General features: G+C 49.9%; 9 protein-coding genes across 10 annotated transcripts; 5 read left to right on the top strand and 4 right to left on the bottom strand.

Moving 5' to 3' along the window:
* Positions 1–174: 174 nt before the first annotated feature.
* PV10_08681 (DNA repair protein rhp51) lies at positions 175–1745 on the top strand. Its single transcript, XM_016373734.1, has 4 exons — positions 175–456; positions 502–581; positions 632–699; positions 754–1745. The coding sequence occupies exons 1-4, from the start codon at positions 361–363 to the stop codon at positions 1560–1562; spliced, it is 1053 nt and encodes a 350-aa protein (XP_016220645.1). The 5' UTR covers positions 175–360; the 3' UTR covers positions 1563–1745.
* A 350-nt stretch (positions 1746–2095) lies between these two features.
* On the top strand, positions 2096–5281 carry PV10_08680. 2 transcript variants are annotated; one of them, XM_016373732.1, is made up of 3 exons: positions 2096–2469; positions 2526–4658; positions 4729–5281. In XM_016373732.1, the coding sequence occupies exons 1-3, from the start codon at positions 2463–2465 to the stop codon at positions 4806–4808; spliced, it is 2220 nt and encodes a 739-aa protein (XP_016220643.1). In that variant the 5' UTR covers positions 2096–2462; the 3' UTR covers positions 4809–5281. The 2 variants fall into 2 exon arrangements, with proteins under 2 accessions (XP_016220643.1, XP_016220644.1); XM_016373733.1 differs by having other exon boundaries at positions 2096–4658.
* Positions 5189–7265, bottom strand: PV10_08679 (uncharacterized protein; the record flags this gene model as incomplete). The annotated part of the gene is made up of 8 exons (XM_016373731.1): positions 5189–5606; positions 5671–5819; positions 5944–6068; positions 6131–6323; positions 6385–6393; positions 6450–6722; positions 6809–6972; positions 7039–7265. The coding sequence occupies 8 exons, from the start codon at positions 7263–7265 to the stop codon at positions 5517–5519; spliced, it is 1230 nt and encodes a 409-aa protein (XP_016220642.1). The 3' UTR covers positions 5189–5516.
* A 2866-nt stretch (positions 7266–10131) lies between these two features.
* PV10_08678 (uncharacterized protein) lies at positions 10132–11709 on the top strand (the record flags this gene model as incomplete). Its single annotated transcript, XM_016373730.1, has 5 exons — positions 10132–10464; positions 10511–10755; positions 10816–11224; positions 11272–11544; positions 11601–11709. 4 exons carry the CDS (start codon positions 10132–10134, stop codon positions 11464–11466), a joined length of 1182 nt encoding a protein of 393 aa, XP_016220641.1. The 3' UTR covers positions 11467–11544; positions 11601–11709.
* Positions 11710–11731: 22 nt separating this feature from the next.
* On the bottom strand, positions 11732–14064 carry PV10_08677 (uncharacterized protein). The gene is made up of 2 exons (XM_016373729.1): positions 13963–14064; positions 11732–13907 (listed from the first exon to the last, which is right to left on the bottom strand). The coding sequence occupies exons 1-2, from the start codon at positions 13982–13984 to the stop codon at positions 12115–12117; spliced, it is 1815 nt and encodes a 604-aa protein (XP_016220640.1). The 5' UTR covers positions 13985–14064; the 3' UTR covers positions 11732–12114.
* A 308-nt stretch (positions 14065–14372) lies between these two features.
* On the bottom strand, positions 14373–15141 carry PV10_08676 (uncharacterized protein; the record flags this gene model as incomplete). Its single annotated transcript, XM_016373728.1, has 3 exons — positions 14373–14631; positions 14683–14942; positions 14992–15141. 3 exons carry the CDS (start codon positions 15139–15141, stop codon positions 14373–14375), a joined length of 669 nt encoding a protein of 222 aa, XP_016220639.1.
* Positions 15142–16438: 1297 nt separating this feature from the next.
* Positions 16439–17861, top strand: PV10_08675 (uncharacterized protein; the record flags this gene model as incomplete). Its single annotated transcript, XM_016373727.1, has 4 exons — positions 16439–16606; positions 16671–16772; positions 16826–17138; positions 17200–17861. 4 exons carry the CDS (start codon positions 16439–16441, stop codon positions 17859–17861), a joined length of 1245 nt encoding a protein of 414 aa, XP_016220638.1.
* A 388-nt stretch (positions 17862–18249) lies between these two features.
* Positions 18250–20519, top strand: PV10_08674 (uncharacterized protein). Its single transcript, XM_016373726.1, has 10 exons — positions 18250–18697; positions 18757–18767; positions 18827–18930; positions 18983–19000; positions 19051–19243; positions 19310–19578; positions 19646–19755; positions 19819–19960; positions 20032–20137; positions 20197–20519. The coding sequence occupies exons 1-10, from the start codon at positions 18329–18331 to the stop codon at positions 20225–20227; spliced, it is 1353 nt and encodes a 450-aa protein (XP_016220637.1). The 5' UTR covers positions 18250–18328; the 3' UTR covers positions 20228–20519.
* A 191-nt stretch (positions 20520–20710) lies between these two features.
* Positions 20711–22578, bottom strand: PV10_08673 (uncharacterized protein; the record flags this gene model as incomplete). Its single annotated transcript, XM_016373725.1, has 3 exons — positions 22454–22578; positions 22263–22347; positions 20711–22204 (listed from the first exon to the last, which is right to left on the bottom strand). The coding sequence occupies exons 1-3, from the start codon at positions 22537–22539 to the stop codon at positions 20711–20713; spliced, it is 1665 nt and encodes a 554-aa protein (XP_016220636.1). The 5' UTR covers positions 22540–22578.
* Between the last annotated feature and the right edge of the window lie 1627 nt (positions 22579–24205).

Genomic DNA, 24205 nt, shown 5'->3' with positions numbered 1-24205 from the left:
TTCGACTTGTGATGTTGAGGTCGTTTCGTGCTTGGCGATCCAGAAAGTCTCCCTTGACATCACGTGATCGCGCGTTCCTTCCCAGGCAACATTCGCGTTCAGGACGCGCTTCCAGACGCGCTTCAACACATCTGGCTCGCCACCCACCTCGTCTAGTCTGTCGATCAATTATCCTCTGCAGCTGCGAGTCATTGGCCTTGAACAGAATACTGACACTTGACCCATCATCGCCTTCAAGATTTCCGGTCGGCATTGTTATTTGATCCTCCACTAAATCCTCGTCCACCCTTTACTGGTGAGCACTCGCCTGTGGAGAAGGGTGTTCTTGCTGCGCTCCAGAGACCCCGCAACAACACGACCATGACTGAGACAGAGGTGCCCGATGCCGCTCCACAAGATGAATATGAGGACATGCCTGGTGGTCCAGGAGCACCAATACCTGTATCTCAACTTGTGGTAAGTTTTGTGATCATAGAGGAAGAGCCTACGCTAATTGACTAGGGCATCGCAGGTCTTACAGATCGAGATATAAAACTAGTAGTGGAAGGAGGTTATCACACTGTGGAGTCAATTGCCTACACGTCAGAGCGCCAGATGACTTTGCCTGACCCGAAGCTAATCCTCGAGATAGGCCACGGAGGTTGCTTGAGCAGATCAAGGGCATCTCCGAAGCTAAAGCCACCAAACTGTTGAACGAAGGTACGGTGATGTCGAAGAATGAGGCATTCGTCGATGCATGCTGACTTCTCTTAGCTATGAAGCTGGTGCCCATGGGATTCACCACCGCGACCGAAATGCACGCCCGTCGAAGCGACTTGATCTCAATCAGCACAGGCTCCAAGAACCTCGACCGACTTCTGGGGGGCGGGATAGAAACCGGCTCTATCACAGAAATATTCGGAGAGTTCAGAACGGGCAAGAGTCAGATTTGTCACACATTGGCGGTAACATGCCAACTACCGTTCGACATGGGCGGGGGAGAAGGAAAGTGCCTGTATATCGACACAGAAGGTACATTCCGTCCAGTGCGTCTGCTATCAGTGGCCAACCGATATGGGCTCGAGGGTCAAGAGGTGCTCGACAATGTTGCCTACGCCCGCGCATACAACTCAGAACATCAACTGCAGCTGCTTCAACAGGCAGCGCAAATGATGTGTGAGACACGATTTTCACTTTTGATTGTGGACTCGGCCACTTCTCTATATCGGACAGACTACAATGGACGAGGAGAGTTGTCATCTCGGCAATCCCACATGGCAAGGTTCCTCAGAACATTGCAGCGACTGGCTGATGAGTTTGGAATTGCTGTCGTCATCACGAACCAAGTGGTTGCACAAGTCGACGGCGGTCCCAGCGCCATGTATAACCCCGACCCTAAAAAACCGATTGGCGGCAATATAATTGCACACGCCAGTACCACAAGACTCAGTCTGAAGAAGGGGCGTGGAGAGACCAGAATCTGCAAAATCTACGACAGCCCGTGTCTCCCAGAGAGCGATACGTTGTTTGCCATTTACGAACATGGTATTGGCGATCCGCAGCCCAAGGATGACAAAGAATAGCGAATGATGGTTTTATAATGCGGGAGGGAGCATGGAGTCTAGAGAAAGTGATTAATTATACTTGAGCTGAGCCACGAGGCGCGGGTAGAGCTTGAGATGTTTGTATTCGGCTCAGGGCGATAAAATCATGAACCTGAACTGTTCAGCTTTCATGGTAGAATTGTATGTTCACACAAAAGATAAGTGCACGTTAGTATTTCCCATTCGCCTGTGTTTATTATTCAGGGCTGCAGATGCAATGCCAAAAGTTTGGTCTCAGCTACGACAAAAAAGACTGATCGACTTATATACGTAAAGTGATGTTGTCCAAGGCGCCTCTCCAACTCAGAATTGCCAGTGAGCCAATCTCGAAGCTTGCAATTACCGTCTGATTCCCATTTGCTCATGTCATGGATGCTTACCGGAGGGGCGAGGCATTGGCGCTGCTTGGCGTGGCTTGTTGTCGTCATCCCGCTTGGAATGGCAGGAGTACAGCAGGTAATTAAGCCTGGCATGATCTGGCTCCCTAGGCCTTGTTTCGATCGTCTTGTCAACACATTGACCCGTGAATAATGGAGCGTCATCCTGCTGATCGATCTCTCCTTATCCTCATGCTCCGCTGAACCTCCCCTACATTGCCTACCTCGTTGTTGTCTCATAACCGTCGCTCCTTTTTGAGGAATCTCGAATCCTCCGACAGGTGCTGCGCTTCTCGTGTGTCTCCAATCGCACCGCGCCACGCCACGCCACGCCTTGGACTCCCTCCTTTCGTCTCAAGAGCTCCTTACCAGTTATCTGAGTCTGCTGATTAGTGGAAGCTTTGGACACAGGCTTGCGCTTGCACGACTCTAATTACTAACGTCAACGATCACCGTGCTTTGTTGACGCCTTAAAGATCAGGCGCGGAAAACACGACCAATAATGGCAGGTACTGGTTCTGGTTGACCCTTTCGCACCCTGAAATCCATTGACAGTGTTATGCAGAAACGGGACAACTCGATGGCGCCTCCTTGCCCACAGAGTACCAACACGTCACCAATGGCGAAGAATATCATGGAAAAGGTCCAGGTATCGTCAGCACCAGCTCCGAGCTCGAAGTTCTTTGCGGTCCTCTCCTCAACTACCAACGTCTGTCTGAAGAAGGCTCTGATATCTTCTGGCATGGCTCCGTCTTACTGGTCACAAAGCCTGGCCAGGCACATCCTTATATCGAATTGAAATCGTTGGGCACGTCGGACGGCACAACGCAGACAAAAGAGAGTCCTCCGCAGAAAATAGACGGTCTAAAACTATACTCGGATCCACAGAAAGCATTCTGGCGCTTCTCCATAAAGCTTCCTTTGGCAGAGGCCGAAGTGAGATGGCAATATTCAATTCCCAAGATTCGATTCCTCTCAGACGTGAGCAAAGAACCTACGAGGGAGTTCTTCGTTCCAGCCGCCACCGAGTCCTTCAGAATCATGTTTCACTCTTGCAATGGTTTCTCCGTCGGCACCGACGAGGACTTCTGGTCGGGTCCTGCCCTGTGGAACGACGTCCTCCGTACCCACAAGCAGAAACCCTTTCATGTCATGATCGGTGGAGGAGATCAGATCTACAATGACAGCATTCGAGTCAAAGGCCCTTTGAAAGAGTGGACCGACATTCAAAACCCGCGGAAAAGAGCACATTTCCCTTTCGATAATGACTTGAGGAGAAGATGTGATGACTATTACTTTCAAAACTATGTTGAATGGTATAGTACCGAGCCCTTCGCCGCAGCCAATTCCCAGATCCCTCAGATTAATATCTGGGACGACCATGACATCATCGACGGCTTCGGCTCCTACACTGACCATTTCATGAGATGCGCTGTCTTCAGAGGCATCGGAGGTGTTAGTTTCAAATACTATTGCCTCTTCCAGCATCACACCGCGCCCCCCCTGTCCACCTTCACTACTGACGCACCCTCCACCATGTCCGCAGACGCGAATGGTACCGCTGGTGCCGATCCTCGGCAACTCAAGGATACCTACGTATATAAAAGGACAGCCGACGATCCCAGCTGGATTGTCGGCAACAAACCAGGCCCCTACGTTGAAGAGAGATCGAGAAACCTCTATATGCGTCTCGGCAAACGCATCGCATTTTGTGGCATTGACGCAAGAACGGAGCGGACCAGGAAGCAGGTCAATTATCCTGAGACCTATGATCTCATCTTCGAGAGACTCAAAAAGGAATTTCAAGCGGCAAACGGGGATATCAAGCATCTCATCCTCCTGCTCGGTGTTCCCATTGCATATCCTCGCTTGGCATGGCTTGAGAACATCTTGTCCTCGCCCATTATAGCTCCGATTCGCCTTCTGAACAAGCGGTTTGGCTTTGCTGGCGGCCTCTTCAATCAATTCGACGGCTCCGTTGATTTGCTCGACGACCTTGACGATCATTATACCGCCAAACATCACAAGGACGAACGACGAGACTTAGTCGTCAGACTTCAAAAGCTTTCAGAAGAGTTTTCCATCCGCGTCACCATCCTGGGCGGCGATGTACATTTGGCCGCACTGGGTCGATTTTATTCTGCACCCGCAAACAACATGGACCCTCTCGAGGATCCACGATACATGCCCAACATTGTCTCATCTGCTATCACCAACAAACCCCCTCCAAAAGCAGTCGCCAACTTACTTGCACGCCGTAACAAAATCCACCATCTCAAAGATGGCAATACCGATGAGACACTCCTCGATATGTTCAACGAGCAACCTGGTGGCAAAATGAAAAGCTCAGACTCCAATTACGTCACTATGCCCAGTCGAAACTATGCCTGTATCACCGAAATCCCCGATACACCTACTCCAGACTCGTCTGGCGTGGGTGTGACCAATGGCGTCAACGGCACCGAGGCTGCTGTTCCATCGACAGGTGAAGAAGGCAAGGAGAGACCTAAGCCCAGAAGCAAAGGCCTTGATGGACACAGCCCTCTTCATATCGGTGAGGAGGGTGCCGGTACCAAGCATCCAGCTGCTAGTGGTATCACCAGTGAAGGCCCGCTGCCTGGAGGTCTGAATGTCTCAATCAGGGTCGAAATTGACAACTCTGATAAAACGGGTCAGACACAGGGCTATGGGTTGAGCAGTAAGTCCAATCTTCCCCGTTGGAATATGTGAAGAGATGAAGATGGTAACATTTCACTAACACCTTGCAGTTCCCAAGCTCACCGTTAAGCCCAAAACTGCCGCGTCTCATCCACCCACCCACCAGCCAACAGTGGAGGAAGAAGCCTAGGATTCTGAGCCTTGTTCCAACCTTGTTCAGTCGGTCGCGCGAACCTCTTACCGACGGATCCAGACCTTTCTACGCACAGCGGTCGATATATCACTCGCAAAGAGTCGTACGACGTAGGGGTTCGGCTCCTGGGATCTAATCCTTGTTGCCGTACTCCAAAGTTTCTGGTCGCCAGACACTGCACCCTGGGACCATCCCAAAATCGGCGACGCACTATGTTCTCGGGATACAGGCATGTTTCAATGGCGGGAGTTCCTTTTGACCTAATCGAGGTCTTTCAGGTCCGTCTCCGGTAGGGTTGAGACGGCTGTTGTTTATTTTCATGATGTGCTGTTACTAGGTAGATCCTGACTTTGTGTCATCCTTATATTCTTAGTATTGTTGGTATTACTATTGGCTCTAGCTTGCTCGGGTAGTTGGTGGAGATAGATACCCTTGGTTGCGAATGATGGAAACAGTAATCAATCCTTGCCCTGGTCTTGACTGATTGACAGTGTCCACCCTTTATCACAACGTGACTGAATATGGAAATTTAATCCACTGACGAGGACAACAGGTTCAGTCTGGTGGGTGTGTACCTGAGACTTTGTTGGGTCACTCAGCGATTGTTTAATATCGGCGAGACATGGCCCGACATCGATCTCTCATTCATCCCCCTAACTATTCCAAAAGTCATACAGCGTACGAACATGTCCAAGGAAAGAAAGCTCATTTCCCAGTAAGCCACACTTGTGTCAAAAAATCCTCAATATCAGCCAGTAATTCTTGCGGCTGTTCCATAGCGGCAAAGTGACCTCCCTGCGTCATTTCCCTAGAGTTAGTCCTTGGATGCAATTTACATCGAGTGAACAGTAAGACTCACCTTAGTGTGCTTGTTAGACCAAACCAAATTCCCCGTCGTAGACGCCCAACTCTGTGGAATCGGCACAATTTCCTTTGGAAACCATGAATAGCCCAGAGGTTGACGGCAGTGATATTTTGGGTCGTTGTGAGGCATGTATCGTTGGGCACCTTGAGATACCACTTTACGATAATCGTCTTCGGTTCTTGCTTGACGAGGGGGGTAGACAGTCTCCTGGATGCAAGTCAGATGTGTATCGATGAGGAGGTAAGAGGATAACTTTCTGGGAGAAACATACCTGTCGGTAGGGATACATGGCCCGTGGAATGGTCTCTGTCAACCAGTAGAGTGTTACAGATTCGAGGATCTGATCAAGAGAAGGAGTCTCGTCAGTCCAGGCTAGGAATTTTTCGCCAATCCTGCATTACAATAATAGGTGAATTAGAATTGGGGTCGATGGTGTCAGGGGGAACCGCCATACCATGCCAACAGGGCAACAGGGCTCGATGACAATACGAATCCGATTGTAGAGGCTCTCGTCGACTGTTCGACCGCGTATGCCGTTCCATATTTGACAAAATCATCAGCTCGTTCTAGACCTCGTTTCTCCCATTCTTGAATTGGCAATCTGCCGTGAACCTTCTCGTCTGGACAAGGTATGGGACAAAAGTTAACTATGTCTCTCGTCAGTATCGCTAGCTTCAAATCGAGACATGCTCAAGGACAGATTCTCACGATGAAGCGCTGAATCCTCGTTAGCATTTTTCCGGTTGAGCTCAATGGAGAGATCATCCACAAACCTTTGCAGGAATTGAAAGTGCCAGCCATGATCCGGGCCGTATAACTTCCGATATCGCCACCTTGTAGTGCATAACCTGCTTCAAACCCCAGACCACACATGAGCTTATGGAGAAGATTGGCAGAATCCTCAAGTCTCCAGTCTCGGTCCAGGGGAGGGGTACCGGAGAATGCATATCCTGGGAGAGATGGGACGATGATGTGATATGGAAGATCAACTGGGCTGTATTTATTCTGAAGAGCGGAGAGAATTCCCAGAAATTCGAGGAAACTACCTGAAAAACAGAGTTAAATGTCAACATATCACAGGGGGTTGCTGGACGGGGTCGATCAGGAAAGAGGGGAAAGATTCACGACTTACCAGGCCATCCATGGATACACATCAGGGGAATGGCGTCTTTTCTCTGAGAGAAGAGCGCGGCGAAATGGATTTGGAAGGAGTTGTCCTGACTGGTACTCGCAATGGGGATAGAGATATCGGCCATAAAATTGGGAATACTGTTGATGGTGGATTCAACACCTCGCCTTGTCGAACACAAGTCAGCCGACCCTGTTAACTTTAACCAGCCCTTATCATTTCAGTCGACATACCAGTCAAAGGTCGATTCCCAATAATCCTTTGCTTGCGACATCCATTCGTAAGTAACCCCATATTTGCCATCGGCTCCTGTGTTCTCGTAAGTTCTGGGACCGAGTTTCGAGGTCCGAAGTTGGTCTTTGAGAGATCGCAGGTCTTTCTCAGGAATAGTGACGATAAATTTGGAAATCGGAATGGTTGGGGGAGTGGGAAAATGTCGGTAGTCTGAGTCTTCAGCCATCATTTGATGCTTTGTGGATGTTTCGTCTACTTAAGGTCTATGGTGGAGGTGGGATCGAGAGCTCACATCAAAGGGTTTTCATTAGGCGACTTTGCGCCTGTTCTTTTGCCGTGAGCTCGCCCGATCGTTCGCCCGTACGCGAGCTTTATAATGTTAGTCGCAACAAGATCGACACTGAAGAATTAGGTACATACTGTAGGTATGGAAAGCCTGAATGGCAATGACGGAATCCTCCATCCCACGGACCCACCATGGCTTCAAGCCTTCCCGCCTCTCCAACCAAAAGTCAGAGGCCGAGGGGCGCCAATGGCACCAGCCCTCGGCCCTCGAGCCCTTGCGACCCCTCTTCGATGCCAGGATCCAGAAGACACCCTATGATCGTTTCAGGCACCTCTGGGCTGCTATTCACCTGGATTCTCCCATCTCACACACTAATGCAAGATCATCGGGCCATGTCTGAACAATTTCCGTTGCTATCAGACCATATGCATATACGCTACTTAGGCCCCGACTTTCCCTCAACCTTCATCTAAGTACGGGGATGAGGATTGGATTGGATCCGATGGGCTGGTCATCCCTGCTTGGTTGTCCCAAAGAGCCATGGTTTCTATCTTGTATCTTTGGGCCGCAATAGCACCAGTAGTTCTCTCAAAAGCTCGCTGGGTCCTATATCTCGCTCTTGAACCATCTAACTAGTTCCTTCACACCATCACCATCCAATGCCACTTTTGAATACAGTCACACACTAGTCCCACATGTACAGGTCGCACACTTATGCAGGCCTTTACCCCGCGTGAGCAGTGCTGTTCGCTAGCAAAAGCTCAGAATGACATTTGTTCAATGCAACAAACACGATGTTGGGCCACAGTGCCTTCATTGCGATGGTAGCTGGAGCATGGAGCTTGCGAATAAACGACTAGGAATCAGTAGTATTGTAGAAAGTGATCAACCACAATAAATCCCAGTATACCTGAGTTATAAAGGGGTTCGGTCATGTGACAGGCAAGGCTGCGATGTCGCCAGGGCCCAGGGGCAGTGATAAGATTAATCTTCATCCTCTGCTTCGAAGATTGCGTCTACCATTTTCGTAATGCCATTCGATTTCTGCTCCTTAGTAATCCAGCCCAGGTTGCTCAGCCTTGTCAATGCATCACCCACCCAGTCCTGACAATCCCAACCATGTGTGCTGTTATTGACAGGGGTGGCAGTGATGGTAGATCGAATTTGGGATTTCGTTTTTCCCTTCAAACCCGCTACAGGAATTGCCTTTGCAAATTCCAAGCTCTTTTCCGGTTGCTCGTTTGGCTTTTCATGGGTTGTAAACATCCCTGCCGCGCCAACATCATGGATAAGAACTGTGGTGTTGTCGGAAAAGACAATGAGAAGAGCAGTATGTCGCGTTTTCCGAAGGTCGACAGGGTCTCCTTTGAAGACAATGATGCTAAGTCGTGTGTCCATGTCTTAATATGGTGTTGTATATTGGATTGAAAGAGTCTGGAATTATCATTTGATTGAGAGACGGAATATTCAAAGTTGCAAGTTCAAAATCCAACATACAGACCCATTGTACCTTGTGGTAATGTGGTCTATAAGCGCACGATCCATGATGTGAAGTTGAGAGTGATTTGCATCTCTGGTATTTCGCTCATAGGATCTGACCTTCTGTTTTGAGATAGCCACAGCCTAAGAACGTAAGATTGAAAATGATCTAAATGTCTGCCCGAGACCACAGACGCCATGAGGAAGCTGAACCTGGCCTGCTCCAGTGGAGTGTTGCATTGTGACAATCGAGCAGGTCAGAGTCAGGCATTGTCAGAGCACTGACGATAAGGCACTCGATTCAGGTGCCCTGGAGACTGGCTATCTCCTGCAGGGGTTCATCCTTCAATCTGTGGGCAGATGTGCTCAGAATAACTGCATTGACCGCGATCCTACCATGGCAGCCGTTTTTGATCTCCTGCATGGATGGCACTGCAGTTCTGGCAAGGCTATCATGGCCAATCGCAACCACACACAACAAGCCACGCTTCACCAAGCCTCCACTCGATGCCCCGTGGTCTTTCAATTCGCGCCCCGAGAATGAGATCCCTGTAACAGTTCGAGTCGAATGGTTCTAGAATCAAGAACATGGATGGATTGCGATGTTGGACAATGCACTCATCGCATTCGGGAAGCGAGGCACAGGTGCCGCCCATCGAAGCAACAAGCCCCGATCACTTTGTGAGAGCGCGTAAGCAAGACTGTTGGGCGATTGCTGTGCAAGATGTCATGATCCACCGTGACCTGGACATCCTAGCATTAAGTGCATCCAGTCCGTCGCCAGACCGTTTCCTTGGAATGAAGCAAAGCGCCGTGACTAACTAAATCAGCTGCTTTGGCTCCCACCTTACGTCAGTCGTCTTCTCGTAGGACTTTCTCGACTCTAAACTCTGCGCTGTTACTGAGGCCACGTTACAAGTGTGCAATAAGCAAGCAAGTATCTACAAGCTGATATCTGCTAAGCCACTTGGACGGAATTCGATTGCTATACTGCCGAATATGTAATGCAAAAGGGAGGAAGGGAGTAAGGTAGGATGGAATCCCTGATCAAAGTAAGTTGCCCCTTCCTTGGTGTGGAAAGTACATCACAGAGAAAGAACGACCTCCCATGTTCCAGTGTTGAATCAGGACTCGACTTAGCATCTAGCATCTTCAACAGAGCTTTCACTTTGTCATGTTGCAAATCCATCAAGCTAACTCAAGTAGCTCCTGGCTCGAGATGGTCAGACCAGTCGATAGTTCCCACAAATAATCTCACCTTTCTCAACAACCGCAGTGAGAGACAAGAAGAATGCCACTTGAGTTCGACCACAGAGCTACAGACGACATGGAGTTTGAAGGACCTTTGAGTATCCCAGAGGACGAAAGCAAAAGCGAAAGCGAAAGCGAAAATGAAAGCGAAAATGAAAACGCAAACGCAAACGCAAACGCCGGCAATGACAGTGGTACGACATCATCCAGAAAAACCAGAGACGTGTATCCCTACTCCACTCGCAATCGAAATCGCAATCGCATGCTTTTCACCCTCCTTGCGGTCTCAAACCCACGGATCCGTTTTCTCCAGCCTGGAAATTCAGTTATTCCGCCGGAACATGTTTCCGCAATATGGCGAACCCTGAGCGCGGGCTCTGGCCTGCACTTTATTCCACGCGCCTTTGAAGTGCGTTCTTACCAGCCCCAAAGCACGTTCCTCGCTAATTTCTGAGTCTCTTCTTCATATCCATGATCCAAATGGCTTCGAAAACATCCAGCCTCACATGTTTGACGAATCTGCAGCCGTGTGGAATGATGAGTTAAGCCAGGTTTGGAACCACGTCCACGGCATATACAAGCAAGCCGAGCGTTGCCACAATTACCACAAGAACAAAGAAGCATGGGTGCAACTGGTACGACACATGCTGACGCTCTCAGGCGTGGGGTGGCTTAATGGCATGGTGGAGATCAACAGCGTGTAAGTGGTCCCGAGAGAGCATTGTGTGCGCCAGCGACAGAGTGATTAACCGACCAACAGACAAAGCCAGGCTGTTTGTAGAGATCTATTATCCACGCTTCCTGATAATGTCTTCCCGCTTGCCCGAAAAGTTGACTTGGCTCTTGCTTTCAATCCCTCTCATCCTGATATCAAAGGCCCGTGGGATGACCTCCACCTGAAACATGAAGGAGTTCGCCTCAGTCATATAGACGATGCATACACTGGTACACTTGTCGTGGGATGCGGCATCAACGTTAAAGAGCCCGGAGGCGACTATGACGAGGCGATCATGCAGCTTGGGGTATGGTCGGCGGCAGCCTTGGAGCTGCTGCTAGTATTGGCGAGTTCGGAGGCAAGGAAGAAGTTATACCCATATCTCGGCATCACGGTCATCGGGCACGAGTGGAGACTTCATCTTTCTTGGAAAATTGTTGGGAGTGATGACAAGGTAAGCTAGTGCTTCGTTGTGCGGATCTCACAACTAATTGTGTACAGCTTGTGGTCGGACCATTCCCGCTGTTTTCGTTGAGTACAGTAAGCTATACTGGCATATTCGCCCTTCGCCAGCTTCTGTCCAGAGTGCATTCGTATCTCTGTCTGGACTATTGGCCTTGGTACAAATCTGCAGTTTTACTACCACTGTCCGCAGTGCCATTCAATGAATTAGAAGGGTATTGTTACCGAACATGAAATGCAGGCGTTTCAGCCGAGATCATATTGCCTCCATGGGCCAGATGGGTTATCCGTTATTGGCCTCATATCAAACAGGTAAGCGATGCTCGGCCCTGTTAGTTTGCAGTGCGTTCTCACCAGTCGTCTTCTAGGCATGATATGCCTACGTCTCTCACTTAGCGGTGGTACGCCTACTTCCAATTGGGACCAAGGATATAGAGCTTGAATCGCACAATGCTTACAGGGCGTATTGGGACATTGAGTTACCAGGACTCCAACAAACGAACCACAGTGGTTAAGCGTTGGGATCACAAGCAGAGTATGACATGGAGCGAAAGACGTATGAAGTTATGTTGTCTAGCCTAATGAAGGATAGCATTGCCTAGGGGTCCCGCACAAGTGACGTGTTCTTGTGAAAAACTCATCACTAGGCTTGCGTTCGCTAGAACGGCGAAGTCGATGATCAGGGTTAGGACCAGAATCAAACAGATGAATAGACAGCCTAGCCTTACAGACACCGTTCGATGTCTCCTGTGCAAGCACCCGAATTTGTCCATGTTCGTTGAACAAGTCGAAACATTCCGCCCTGAGCCAACGGAGAAACGAGAATGACTTATGAGAGTCATGTCAGACTCAAATGCAGAGTCGATTCCTCTCCAATCGCAATCATTTCGAACCACTGGTTCGACGACTTGATTTACGACCCGTTGCAGGAGTTTGAACCTGAGCCTTGGCCTCTTTGTACGCCTGTCGTTTCGCCTTGTCGTATTTGTCCTTTCCCAACAATGGCACCCCAGGAAACCGGCCGGTAGTTTTGGTCTCAGTAGGTTTTTCCTTTGGAAGAATAGCAGACTTTGGTCCTTTCACCTTGCCGGCAAGTTTCTTCACTTTCTTCTCCTTCTTGGCTTTCTTAACATATGGCTTCTTTGACTTGCCCTTGGGACCATTGGTGGCGGCGGCGGCGTCGTCGTCTTCGTCGTCGTCGTCCTCATCATCATCGGCGGCGAGGGAAATAAATTCTTCGGCGGCTTCTGCGGTCGAGACCTCTTCTGGTGCAGGTTCGGCTACAGCAACTTCCTCGACTGGTTTCGCAACGGGAGGTGCGGGTTCAGAATCGGACTTGTTCTTCTTTGACTTGGATTTCTTGGACTTCTTGCTGTCTTTGACAGTTTCGTCCTCAGCAGACTTCTTGATGACGACCTCGTCCTTAGGGAGACCGTTGGGAGGTTCGAGGAGGCCAGCTGGTTCTGCGTCGCGAATTACTTCCGCACCGTCGGCCATCTCTTGGTCAAGAAGCTGTTGCTGTTTGAGAGCATCTGAGGGGCTGGCGAGAGTCGAATGAGGCATCTCGAGCCCAAGTTTGGCAAGCTTGGCTGCCTTCTTGTCACGTCTCTTTTGTTCCTTGTCGATTTTCTTCTGCCATTCAACCTCGGACTTTGGAGCCGCCAGTTTTTCACGTTCCAGCTTGTCGTGAGGCACCTTGCGGTATTTCTTGTTCGCTCCTTTCCACACATCAGGGTGCAGCGAATCCGGCTCGGCATACTTGCATTTGAGCAGATGGCCGAAGAGCATGTAATTGTCCATGGTAGCTGCGACGATCTTGGCCACTTCACGAGACGAGAACTCGATGAAAGCAAAATGCTTGGAAGCACCGGTGCGGCGGTTTCTCGAAAGTCGCAGTTTGGTGATGTCGCCGAATTGTGCAAAGTACTCTCTCATCTGAGATTCGTAGAAGCCATGGGGAATGCGGCCGACGTAAACGACTCCAGGTCCGTCTTTGGCGGATGCTTCTTTGATAGCGGCCAGCTCCTTCTTGACTTGCTTCTTCTTCTTCTTGGTTAGCTTCAGGTCGGTGGCATCAAATTGCTCGTCTGCTTGATTGTCTTCAGAATCGCTGTCAAAGCCGGCGAGGAGAGCTGCAGCATTGTCGTCTGCTTCAACGGAGCCGTGTTCGTCATCCGAGACACCACCGAACTCCTCGGCAAGCTCATGATCAACTGTTCTTTCTGCCTCAGCTTGCAAAGATGTTGTGATTGGGTTGTGAGAAGTGGCAGTCTCTAAGTCTTCATGGCCAGGGTGCTCGAGAACTCCGTTGACGCCGTCGGCGGAGAGAAGCTCATCTTTGCTGTGTGACTTCTTTTTGGACTTCTTGGATTTCTTTGTAGCAGGCTCTGCATCCTCAGGAGGCTCGGTATCAGTGGGCTCGGGGATCGTGGTCTTTGACTTTGACTTTGACTTCGACTTGCTGGCGGGAGGGTTGGTATCGGCAGGCTGGCTGTCTTCATCGTTCATGAAGTCGACGGCTCTCTTGCGAGACTTCTTGGATGTAGTCGCTGCAGTGGGAGCCGACTCGGGAACTGGCACGGTTTCAGATGCTTGGGGTTTGGGAGTTTGGCCATCTTCCGCAACCTTGTGCTTCTTGCTCTTCTTCGATGGGACATCGACCACATCCGAGGATTCTAGAACATATGTCAGTGCTGTAATGATAGATGTGATGGTTAAGATGGAGTCTACCTTTTCTCTTCTTGCCTGCCATTGTGACAATTGGGTAGGATGATGGGTCTGGTCTTTGTGTCCAGCCTCCTGGGCTATGATAAAAGCGCAACTGTCGGTAAGATGCTGTGCAAAGTGACTTTTGTAGTCAAGACCCAGAAATTCATGTTTCCCAAAAATTTCTCCAACAGCGCCAAGACTTAGGATGCGCGGAGAGGTATTAAGCTAAACTACTTCGGGACACCATCGAGCTAAACTATATTGGGTCTTGGGCATCATGTAAAGTGACAGCCTGGATCTCCTTCACTTCTTCCTATCTCCTTCGCCTTACTTAAGAGCTATCACTGCTGTCGCTGCTACTCATCTTCATGAACTGGCCAGACTTGATCGCTGCAAGTTCTTGTCCATGCAGGTCTCAGGCTAATCGAACTTCAGTTTCTCGATTCCAACGAGGTCTCAGGCCGGGTCACTAAATTGTCCTGCGAAGTCCTGCGGCTTGACGGTATCACATCAGCAGCGGGGCTTTTGTAGGACCCATCGTATAGCAGAGTGCCGGCGTCGGAGACTCCACGCATTCCTGGGACCCAGGTGTCATCGACTGTCTTTGCTTTGCGATATCCTATATCGTCTCGCGACTTCCGATTCTTGCGATACTTGACATCGACGAGGATGGCCACGAACGCGCTAAAGCTGTTCAACTAGTCAGCATGGGACCGCGAGTGTGGGTAGCATTTTATTTACACTGCAATAATGGTACTTGCGAAAAGACCTTTGTACAGCCTGCAGATGAACACCCCGTAGGTATTCATCCAGAATTCCACTGTGCATTTGGTGTTGACGGCATATTGTATCCGTATTCCAACCAGAACTGTCGAACTAAGCCAGGCCAGCGCAATCAACAAGTCAATTATCGTGCTCACTATACTTCCAAGCATGCGAGACACCGCTCGGAAAGTTGTCAATATGAGCCATACGATCTCAGTGGACGCTACTGATAGCAGCTGCCATGGTAGGTCAGTATTTGCGGTGCCTGAATTAATTGTCACGTACAAAGATAAAGGCCCAGGGCGATGGGTACGAGTTCCTTTTAAGAATGTATATGAAGTACGAAATGATCCCGGCAACTGATATGGCGGACAAGTATTGGCAAAGGCGAGTCGTGTGGTAAAGAATCGAATGCAAGGTCGAGTTTTTCGACATCTTCATGCTGGATCTGGTAGCAAGCCAACTTTTTGGAGTAAATCAGCCTGATGGAAAATTGGGAGAGCAAGGTCGTGACCATCGATGATTCGGGGCTTATTTGAGGTTCATATTTACTTTTGTAGCTGGGAAACCCGGAGACCCCACTGCTACATAAACTTCATTACCCTTTCGACCTTGTTAGTGAGTAGTGTCTGGTCGTGATCTGGAATGGCGTCGGTTGATGAAGCTGGTCCTTCGTATATCACTCTGACCGACCAGACGATCATGGTTGCTCAGCATAAGCAGCTAAGTCTTTTCTAGGCAACGCTTGGGATGTCAAGGTCTATATCTTACCTAGTCTACTGGGTCTAACAGAGCTCCTGCGGGCGGCGACCTCTGCCAATGCCCGTTTATAACAGCGCGAATGTCAAAGTCCTCAGCTGCCAAGAGACCGTCTAACTTCAACAAGAGATCCTAGCAAAAGCTTTTTAAAGACCCCCGGATGACTCGCTTAACATTTGTCCCTTTCGATAAGGCTGATCCAATAGTGAAAGTGCCCCAGCTCTTTGGCACCGTCTTCTCGCCTCGCCAGACCGATCAAGCGACTATTCTCATCAGATATGGCTGGCTGGACTGAGGTCTTCAAGCGAGATGTTCCGGTCTCTATTGGCTCAACATAACGAGTTGATGGCACACCCACAATCCAGACCACTTGACCTCTGCCTCATCTGAAGAAAGATGCTTGACGGGTGGCGTTGGATGATGCCCTTTAGGAATCAGACATTAGATGTAGGCCCGAAAACCTGACGAGCATGCTGGGCCCTGTAAGGGATATAGACCTGAGAACAGCGAGTTTCTTCTTGTTTGGCCTGCATCAATCAAGCTCTTCTGACAATAGGCAGTATGAGGCACCTGACTACTTACTTCCTCGGTTTATTCCTATTGTATCCAGATGGACTCAGAGCACAGGTAAATTTCGATCAAATTTGCCAAAGTCTTACTGGCATTGCCGATTGCAAAGTTGAGGTACCGGTTCCCAAAGTCGAGACGCAGGACTGCAGCACCCAAGGCTTTGAAGTGAATATGTCCAGACAGCATTGATGGCAGTACCTAGTTAACCGTGGCATAGGTGGTTCCATGCAAGACGAAAACGAAAGTCTTCGGCTACAAGATATGCGTCCCAGGTTGGTAACCACAACATCACCCAAAGGCGAGAGACTAAATCTGTGCAGGAACGGTTCCCAAAACCTGGAAGGCTACTTGTGTGTCGGCCAAAATCGAGCCAACAAACATCTGTAGTGCCGTTCGAAGTGCTATGAACGTTATGGACTTTGACGTTATTCCTGCAATCAATGCAATGTGCACTTGTTTGCCACAGTTGTTCAAGCTTGTTGCAGACAGTGCCTACAACAGCGTACAAGACGGGACAGGTCTAAACGGCGGGACTTCCGAGCTCATCAATTTGCTGGCCAAATTAGAAGTGGTAAGCCCTCGATCTTTTCTTTTGGGAACCATGGCCCTTCATCCTGATGCAACTTAATCACAAGTGCGTCCTCGAGCAAAATTTCCAGATCAGCAACAACGGTGCGCAAGTCGTCCAACACCTCATGGACGAGAGCAAAGGTAGCATTCTTTTGATGGCGGCCGAGGTAGGTTTCTATGGTTGACCTGGACTTCAAATACTCAAGCAATTTATCTGCAGATCGACCTTGAAATGTACAGTAAACTGGTGGGCGCCATCGTCGCATGTGCTTTCGGTAAATGTGATCCGGGTGTCTTTACTGAATACCTGGAAATGTCTAGAGAGTACATGCTGGCCCAATTGGAAACGGCGCTGTCGGGATGGAAAACAGTTCTCAAGTCTACTGATGAGTCGATCAAAGCGATCGGGTTGGCAGGTGAAGAGATCATCACGAATGCACAAAGCCTTCCGAGCAAGATCAAGACGATTGAAGACCAAATGTGCAAAGATAGCGCATGCTCTGGTCCTGTCATAACGGCGTTCATGGACAAAGGTGAGAAACTCCTTGGTTGACAGTGAATAACTTGACCTGGAAAACTGATGGGTGAGTACAGTTGACACAATGCTCAACACCATCACCGGAAAAACCCAAGTCGGCCAGGCTGCGGCATCAGTCACACAGAGCGTTGAGAACTTGATCACCCTGATAGAAGGGACTGTTGAATCCGCGGGGCTTGTGGAAGAGCCTGATACACTCGCCAAAATCGTGGGCACCTTCAACCGGATTGGAGACGTCATCCAAACATTCAAGATTGTGCAGCAGCTTCCCAAGCTGGCTGAAAGCCTTGGTCAGGACTCGCAGGCAATATTGGAATTCTTGCAATCTTTTGGGACGATCAGTGGCGATGCCATCAAACTGGTGTCGGAGCTTTTGGAGGGTGACTGGGAGGGCAATCCTCTTGAGTTTACGACAGATTCAACAGGAAAGGTCCGCGAGGGAATGGCTCAGATTCAGGATCTCATTCGAACACAAGTGGAGGCGCCATTGAAGGAATTCAGCTCCCAGTTCTCACAACTCAAGGACCAGATTTCAACTCTACCCTTTATTGGGAAGTCTCTGTCCGTCACGGTTAATGTCGCTTCATACCAACGACAAACCGTGGTATCGATGAACATGCCCTGCGCAGCGTCAGGCCAGTTGAACTTCAAACCGTGCCCGATCTCAGTGCCTATCCAGTGGCCCAATCATCATATCCCATGGATCAGGCTGGGATGAGCGCATGGGGGTGGCCGAGTTCTAGGGGTATAGGTGTGTTACTTTGGTCATGATCTATCGGCAAGAGAGGTACAGTGTGGGAATGCTTCGGCTTTTTTACCCATATGGAGTTCATACATACATACATCCTAGCAAATGGATCCAATAATCCTGTTCTATCGCCTCCTGATATTGTACATCCCAACGCAGCCACGCACCTACCCAAAAGGACCAATACCCTTAGGTAATCGAGGCAGGCACGGACGCCACTCCCATGGTCGTACCTGCCCTCGGCGATGAGATTCATATGTGGCGCAACATCCCCACCATGACGCGGGGCACACAAACCTTAAAATTTCCCACCTGTGGCGTCAACCCGAAATTTCTCCCCTCCCCAATTCAATGGGGAGTCATCGACAACAAAAGGTCACTCAGTGGTTCTATCTGCGACATTTCTGACCTTCAATACCTCTACATAGTCACACATCATGCCACAAACAGCACTACTCCTCGGCTCCGGCTTCGTTGCCACCCCCACGGTCGAGCTTCTGGCCAATTCTGGCATCCACGTCACCGTCGCATGCCGCACCTTGTCATCGGCCCAGAAACTTGCAGGAAACTTTCCCAATACCACCGCCATTAGCCTCGATGTCAACAGCACCTCTGCTCTCGAGGAGGCAGTCTCCAAGCACGATGTCACCATCTCCCTGATCCCCTACACATTCCACGCAGCGGTGATCAAGGCCGCCATCAAGGCCAAGAAAAATGTTGTCACCACTTCATATGTCTCTCCAGCCATGGAGGAACTCGATGCTGAGGTCAAGGCGGCTGGTATCACGGTTGTTAATGAGATCGGAGTATGTTGATACTGTTACCAACATTGCCCTTTACTGTGCTGACCGAAGGATTGCTCTAGCTTGACCCTGGGTATGCCATGCGACCGACCTCTTCCATCAATATATCTCTCCGCTGACCAACTACTTAAGTATCGACCACCTGTACGCCGTGTCTGCAATTGACCGCGTGCACAAGCAAGGAGGAAAGGTTCTCACATTCAAGAGCTTCTGTGGCGGTCTGCCTGCACCTGAGAGTAAGACAATGTCGCCGCCCCATATATGACTCATGCTAACTGATCTGTCAAGACTCGGATAATCCTTTAGGTACATTTATTCTCGCCCCACGCCTCTACAGCCACTGATCAAATATCAAGGTTACAAGTTCAGCTGGAGCAGCCGAGGTGTTCTGTTGGCCCTGAAGAACAATGCCAAGTACATTGAGAACGGCAAGGAGGTCAACGTGAGCGGTCTTGAGCTCATGGGCACGGCCAAACCCTATCACACCGGCTTCCTGGGATTCAACTTTGTCGCCTACGGCAACCGTGACAGCACAGGATATCTACAGCGGTAAGCAGAAGAACTGAAGAGAGCCAGTTGACTGAGAATCGGACATATCCGCTAAGTTTTTAATAGTTACAACATCCCCGAGGCGAAGACCGTGATCCGAGGAACGCTCCGCTACAACGGTTTCCCCGAGTTCATCAAGGTCCTCGTGGACATCGGCTTCCTGGATGATCAGGAGAAGGATTTCTTAAAAGAGCCAATCTCATGGAGAGAAGCAACCACCAAGATCCTTGGTGCCACTTCATCCAGTGAGACTGACTTGCTGTGGGCTGTTTCGTCAAAGACCACTTTCAAGGATACCGACCAGAAGAATCAATTGGTGGCGGGTCTCAAGTGGAGTAAGTACTCGGAGATGCGGAAATCCATCGGCTAGACGCGAATGCTAACGTGGATGTGTCTCTCCAGTCGGAATCTTCTCAGATGACAAAATCACACCAAGAGGTAACCCCTTGGATACTCTCTGCGCGACTCTCGAGGAGAAGATGGCGTATGAGGAAGGCGAGCGCGATCTAGTGGTATGTCATACCAGGCATCCATATGCCACAACTACAACAATATACTAACCAAGTCCCTTCCAGTTCCTTCAACATTACTTCGAAGTTGAGAACAAGGACGGCAGCAAGGACGTGATCACATCGACCCTTTGCGAATACGGCGCCCCAATCGGATCCGGTGGTTACTCGGCTATGGCCAAGTTGGTTGGCATTCCCTGCGGTGTTGGTAAGATACTCTCAGCATCGGCCTCCACGCGATTTGGAGTTTTTGGCTGTTCTCACTAACCAATTTCACAGCTGTCAAGCAAGTCCTGGACGGAACTATTACTGAAAAGGGTATCCTAGCACCAGTGACTCCTGAGTTCAACAAGTCGTTGATGGTAGAACTCAAGGAGAAGCATGGGTTTGTTTTTATCCCCGGTCTTTATGCCTTGAATTACGGGTTTGCTAACGAGTCGCTAGTATTGAATGTGTCGAGAAGGTGCTCAAATAGATGATCGATCCAGCGTGTCGAAATGGTATACCGACAACATCTCTCCTCGACTCCTCGCCTTTGAAGATGACCCCTGGAACTTGGTGAATCGGCCCATGATAGGTCTCCGTCATGTCATACATGAGCACCTTGGTGTCATCACTTGGTGTCCTGCACATAACTCTAGGGTATTGTGGATGAGATGGTGCGTGGTGCATAAGTGTGGACTCATATAGATCGACAGGAAAGCGCAAAGCACGTGAAGATAGATGCCATGAGAAGAAATGAAAAAGCCTTTGCCTTTATATCAATAGACGCTCTCAATGGTCGATTACAACACTTCGAACTGGGATGCTCATGAGTGATATATGATTTGATTGCACGCGGATGACGTAGAGATGCATATATCTGGCCATATTACAATAGTATTCTACTTAGTAAGCTAACACACCACGGCCTACGGGGAGGATTGCTCGTGCTGTCCGCATTTCTCACACATCTTATCTAGATGAACTTCTCCATTTTCTGTCTGAAACCCTTCTTTTCCAAAGGGGCTTCGACGGGGCCGTCAGACTTAATACCACCAGCGCTTCCGGTCTCCTCTGGCGAGCCATCCATAATCTCACCTCGTTGAGCAAAGATCTCATCTGGACGCACGGCGCGCTCGATAAAGGTCTCTCGTGCAGGGAAGACCAGAGACAGGAATGTGTAGACAGCAGCGGTGCCGGTGAAGCCGAGTAGCCAACCAAATTGGTAGGGATGAATTCCCACACCAACATCAATGTTGTTGTTAATGCCGTTGATGAAGCCGGGCAAGCTGGGCGCAACCCCCGAAAGGAAAGCCACAATGGCTCGCCAGTTGACGCCACCTGTATATCGGTAGATGCCGTGGGGCTTGTACAGTTCGACTGTGTCGTACTTGCGCTGGTGGACGACCCAAAAGTCGAACAACATGATGGCGGCAATGGGGCCTAGGAAGACGGCGTAGGCGGCCATGAAGTTGAGGAAGTTGCCGGCCGAGGCCAGAATCTTCCAGGGGACCAAAGCCCAGCAGACGACAGCGCAGATGAGCTGTCCTCGTCGGATGTTGATGAATCGGGGTGCGAGGGCCATCAGGTCATGAGCGGCGGAAAGACTGTTGGCTGAGATGTTGACACCAAGAGCAGCCAGGGCAAATGAAAAGGCGGCGAAGAATTTCGCAGCTCGGTTGTCCCAGTGACCGACCAAGGCCATGGGATCCCATTCAATGACGCCATAGTGATAGCCACCGGCGGACGAGGCAGCAATACCAATAAAGGCGATGAAAGTGAAGAATGCGGGAAGCATTGGGACGTAGATGCATTGCCACTTGACAGACACGCGAGAGAAACGCGAGAAATCCGACTGGTTAACGGACAGAGTGGCGTAGTTTCCAATGACCGAGGTCAATGAGGAGAGGAAAGCCCAACTGTACGCATTGCCGGAGATGGTGGGAGTCTGATCAAAGATGCGACCGCCTCCACTGGTGGCGAGACCCCAGATCATGATGGCCACCCAGGCGGCGGGCACAATCAGAGTCTTGGCCATGAAAAGGTATCGCAGTTGGTTGGGGTGCATGAACAGGAAGGGAAGCTGACCGAGCCAAAAGAGGAAGAAGGAAATCATAGTGGCGTCATCAATGCCTTGAGATTCGGGGATGTGGTTTGGCAAGGTCAGGAATGAAGGCCAGATGGCGCCGATCATGACTCGGACCGTGTTGGCACCGTTCATGGTCTGAATGGCAAACCAGAAGATAGCGAGGATAACGCGAGAGATGATGGCGACGTAGGAACCCCAGAAGCCCCAGCTGGCTCGTGCGATGACGGGGAAGGGAATATGGTGGAGGACGCCGATGGCACCGTTAAAGGCAATGACCCAAGAAATGATGAAGAAGGCAAGGGCAACGATTCCCAAACTTTCACGCCAGGTGAGACCAACGGCGATGATACCTGCGGCGAACTGCCAGGTGGCTGCGTTGAACTGGGCGCTTGTTAGACGAAATTGACGGTTCTCTTCAAAAGTGGAGGGTATTTCATACAGCGTCGGAGACCCAGTAACTGACGAAGGACATTACACCCCACTTTCTCCTATTTGGAGGTACAGGATCAAGATCTTTGTTGGTCCTGTATTTGCATTTCGAGTCAGCCTGAGTGCGACAAAGAAATGAGATACAGCCAAAGTGGCTGCGGCGGATGATGGATCCGCGTGAGTCTGGCAGATGCAACATACCATCTTTCGTTACCTTCTGCAAATACAGAAAGAGGCTGCTCAACCCTGAGGTGAGGCCTCTCGAACTTGGGCATCTGAAGCTTCATTTTGGTAGGGAAGTAACAGAAGCAGGGGAAGGGATGTCGTTGAGCAGAATGAAGACGAAGTTTGAAGTGCCAGGAAACTCTGACTTATTGTAGATATACTCCATAGATGCGATTAGACTCTAGCACAGACGCGCAGGGCAAAGTTTTGTGCGATAATTCCATTTGTCCAACGTATGATCGACAACTTCCATCTTATCTGGCCAAGCACTGAATTGGAGGCGAATCCGTGGCATCTAGGCCTGTCAGACGGGGAAAGATCGACCTCACGCGACGGTGGAACCGTGGTCGCAGGCATTCTGCAGCGTGGCCACGTGTTTCTGTAGGACGCATGTGGGCGTTAAGAGAGAGGCTTGGTGAGGGTGTATAGGGGCGAATCCGAGGTATTGTCTGCGAGTCTGCGATAGGCCAAATTTCCCTTATCGTCATATACATTTTGACTTGGTATGGAAGTCGCCTAACCCGGACAGGGTCTATGAAGGAAATGATCTGGTATTGGTTATGATGAGAGCAAGACTGTAGATGCCCAGTAGATAACGGGAAAGGATGGCCAAAGACAGCTAAGCTAGACTTTGTTTGGCAGGTCATCCATGGCAAGTGGAGCTTGGATAGACCTTAGCTGCGGCTGGGCTTCCTTGGGTTGCTTTGGACAAGGAGGGGATATGTCCACTGCGGGGCGAGAGTTTCTTGTCCTTGATAGCGGACTTGTCCATGTCAGATTTGAGACCATAGGCCACTCAATCGAGGCCCGAAGAATCATTATCAAAAGGACCATGTTGATTGAGATACCATGATTAGATAGCTTCCTGGGGTTGCGAACTTGATCCGATTAACTTTTTGGGGTCAGAAGATATGATGTCTCGGCCAGATTGGAATTAAACCTTGTGCAAGCCTCCAACGACGCATGGATGTCGACAGGAATGAAGTGGCATGGGTGGTGTTGAATGCGAGAGCGAATATAGGAGATGTAGTCGCAGTTCGTAGGTTGTTATCGCATTGATATCGCATTATCACAATCTGGCCCACTATCTGAGCCTGAGCAGGTGATATGAGATTGCCATGACCGAATGTCACAAGACCCAAGCCGGCTATTGACCTACAATGTGCGAGACTGCGCCAGGTCCCAAGAAAAGGAGGGGGGCCAAGAAAGGACGAGGACTGTCGCGTTGAACTGTTGTCTTGATTTCAGGTATGGAGGTTACGAAATCTGTCTTCGCGGGGTGAAGCTGGTGATTCAACAGGATGTTTGTTAGCAATTGGTCTCACCGTTGTTGGAGCAGACATGTTAGATCTCAAGACCCGCTGATCCGAGGATGCAAAGTAAGCGAGCAAACTCGATCTTTAGCAACTGGAGAAGAAGACTATGGGGTCGGCAGGCATGTTCCGGCACATCTTCGAGGAAGCAAGATGTGACATGGATGTAAGACTCGACACCACATGGCCTCGCGTGGAATACCGAAGGCATTCCCAGGAAATTGAAGAGTGGACTGGAGTAAGAGGCGACGGTCCAACCACGGTGTCGAGCATGTCTGTTACTGTACAAGGATTGGTAGAGTATTAAAAGTGGATTGAAATATGCAAGATAATAATAGAAGATGGAGGTTGATATGAAAAAGTTGATGTGGTGAGGATTATACTGGAGCAACTCAGAAGCGGCAGGTACGTCCCT

This window comes from Exophiala mesophila (assembly GCF_000836275.1).
Source record: "Exophiala mesophila strain CBS 40295 unplaced genomic scaffold supercont1.6, whole genome shotgun sequence".
In the NCBI taxonomy this organism is placed as follows: Eukaryota; Fungi; Ascomycota; class Eurotiomycetes; order Chaetothyriales; family Herpotrichiellaceae; genus Exophiala; species Exophiala mesophila.
The sequence above is the reverse complement of the archived record's forward strand: the minus strand, read 5'-3'. Positions and strand labels throughout refer to the sequence as shown.

Bases quoted from the DNA above. Each gene is read 5' to 3' on its own strand.
- PV10_08681 (XM_016373734.1), top strand. From the start codon at position 361: ATGACTGAGACAGAGGTGCCCGATGCCGCTCCACAAGATGAATATGAG. The intron at 582-631 runs GTCAGAGCGCCA...TCCTCGAGATAG, and splicing joins GTGGAGTCAATTGCCTACAC to GCCACGGAGGTTGCTTGAGC. The intron at 700-753 runs GTACGGTGATGT...GACTTCTCTTAG, and splicing joins CACCAAACTGTTGAACGAAG to CTATGAAGCTGGTGCCCATG.
- PV10_08680 (XM_016373732.1), top strand. The intron at 4,659-4,728 runs GTAAGTCCAATC...AACACCTTGCAG, and splicing joins ACAGGGCTATGGGTTGAGCA to TTCCCAAGCTCACCGTTAAG.
- PV10_08677 (XM_016373729.1), bottom strand. From the start codon at position 13,984: ATGGCAGGCAAGAAGAGAAAAG. The intron at 13,908-13,962 runs GTAGACTCCATC...CATATGTTCTAG, and splicing joins GGCAGGCAAGAAGAGAAAAG to AATCCTCGGATGTGGTCGAT.
- PV10_08674 (XM_016373726.1), top strand. From the start codon at position 18,329: ATGCCACAAACAGCACTACTCCTCGGCTCCGGCTTCGTTGCCACCCCC. The intron at 19,579-19,645 runs GTAAGTACTCGG...GTGTCTCTCCAG, and splicing joins GGTGGCGGGTCTCAAGTGGA to TCGGAATCTTCTCAGATGAC. The intron at 19,961-20,031 runs GTAAGATACTCT...CCAATTTCACAG, and splicing joins TGGCATTCCCTGCGGTGTTG to CTGTCAAGCAAGTCCTGGAC.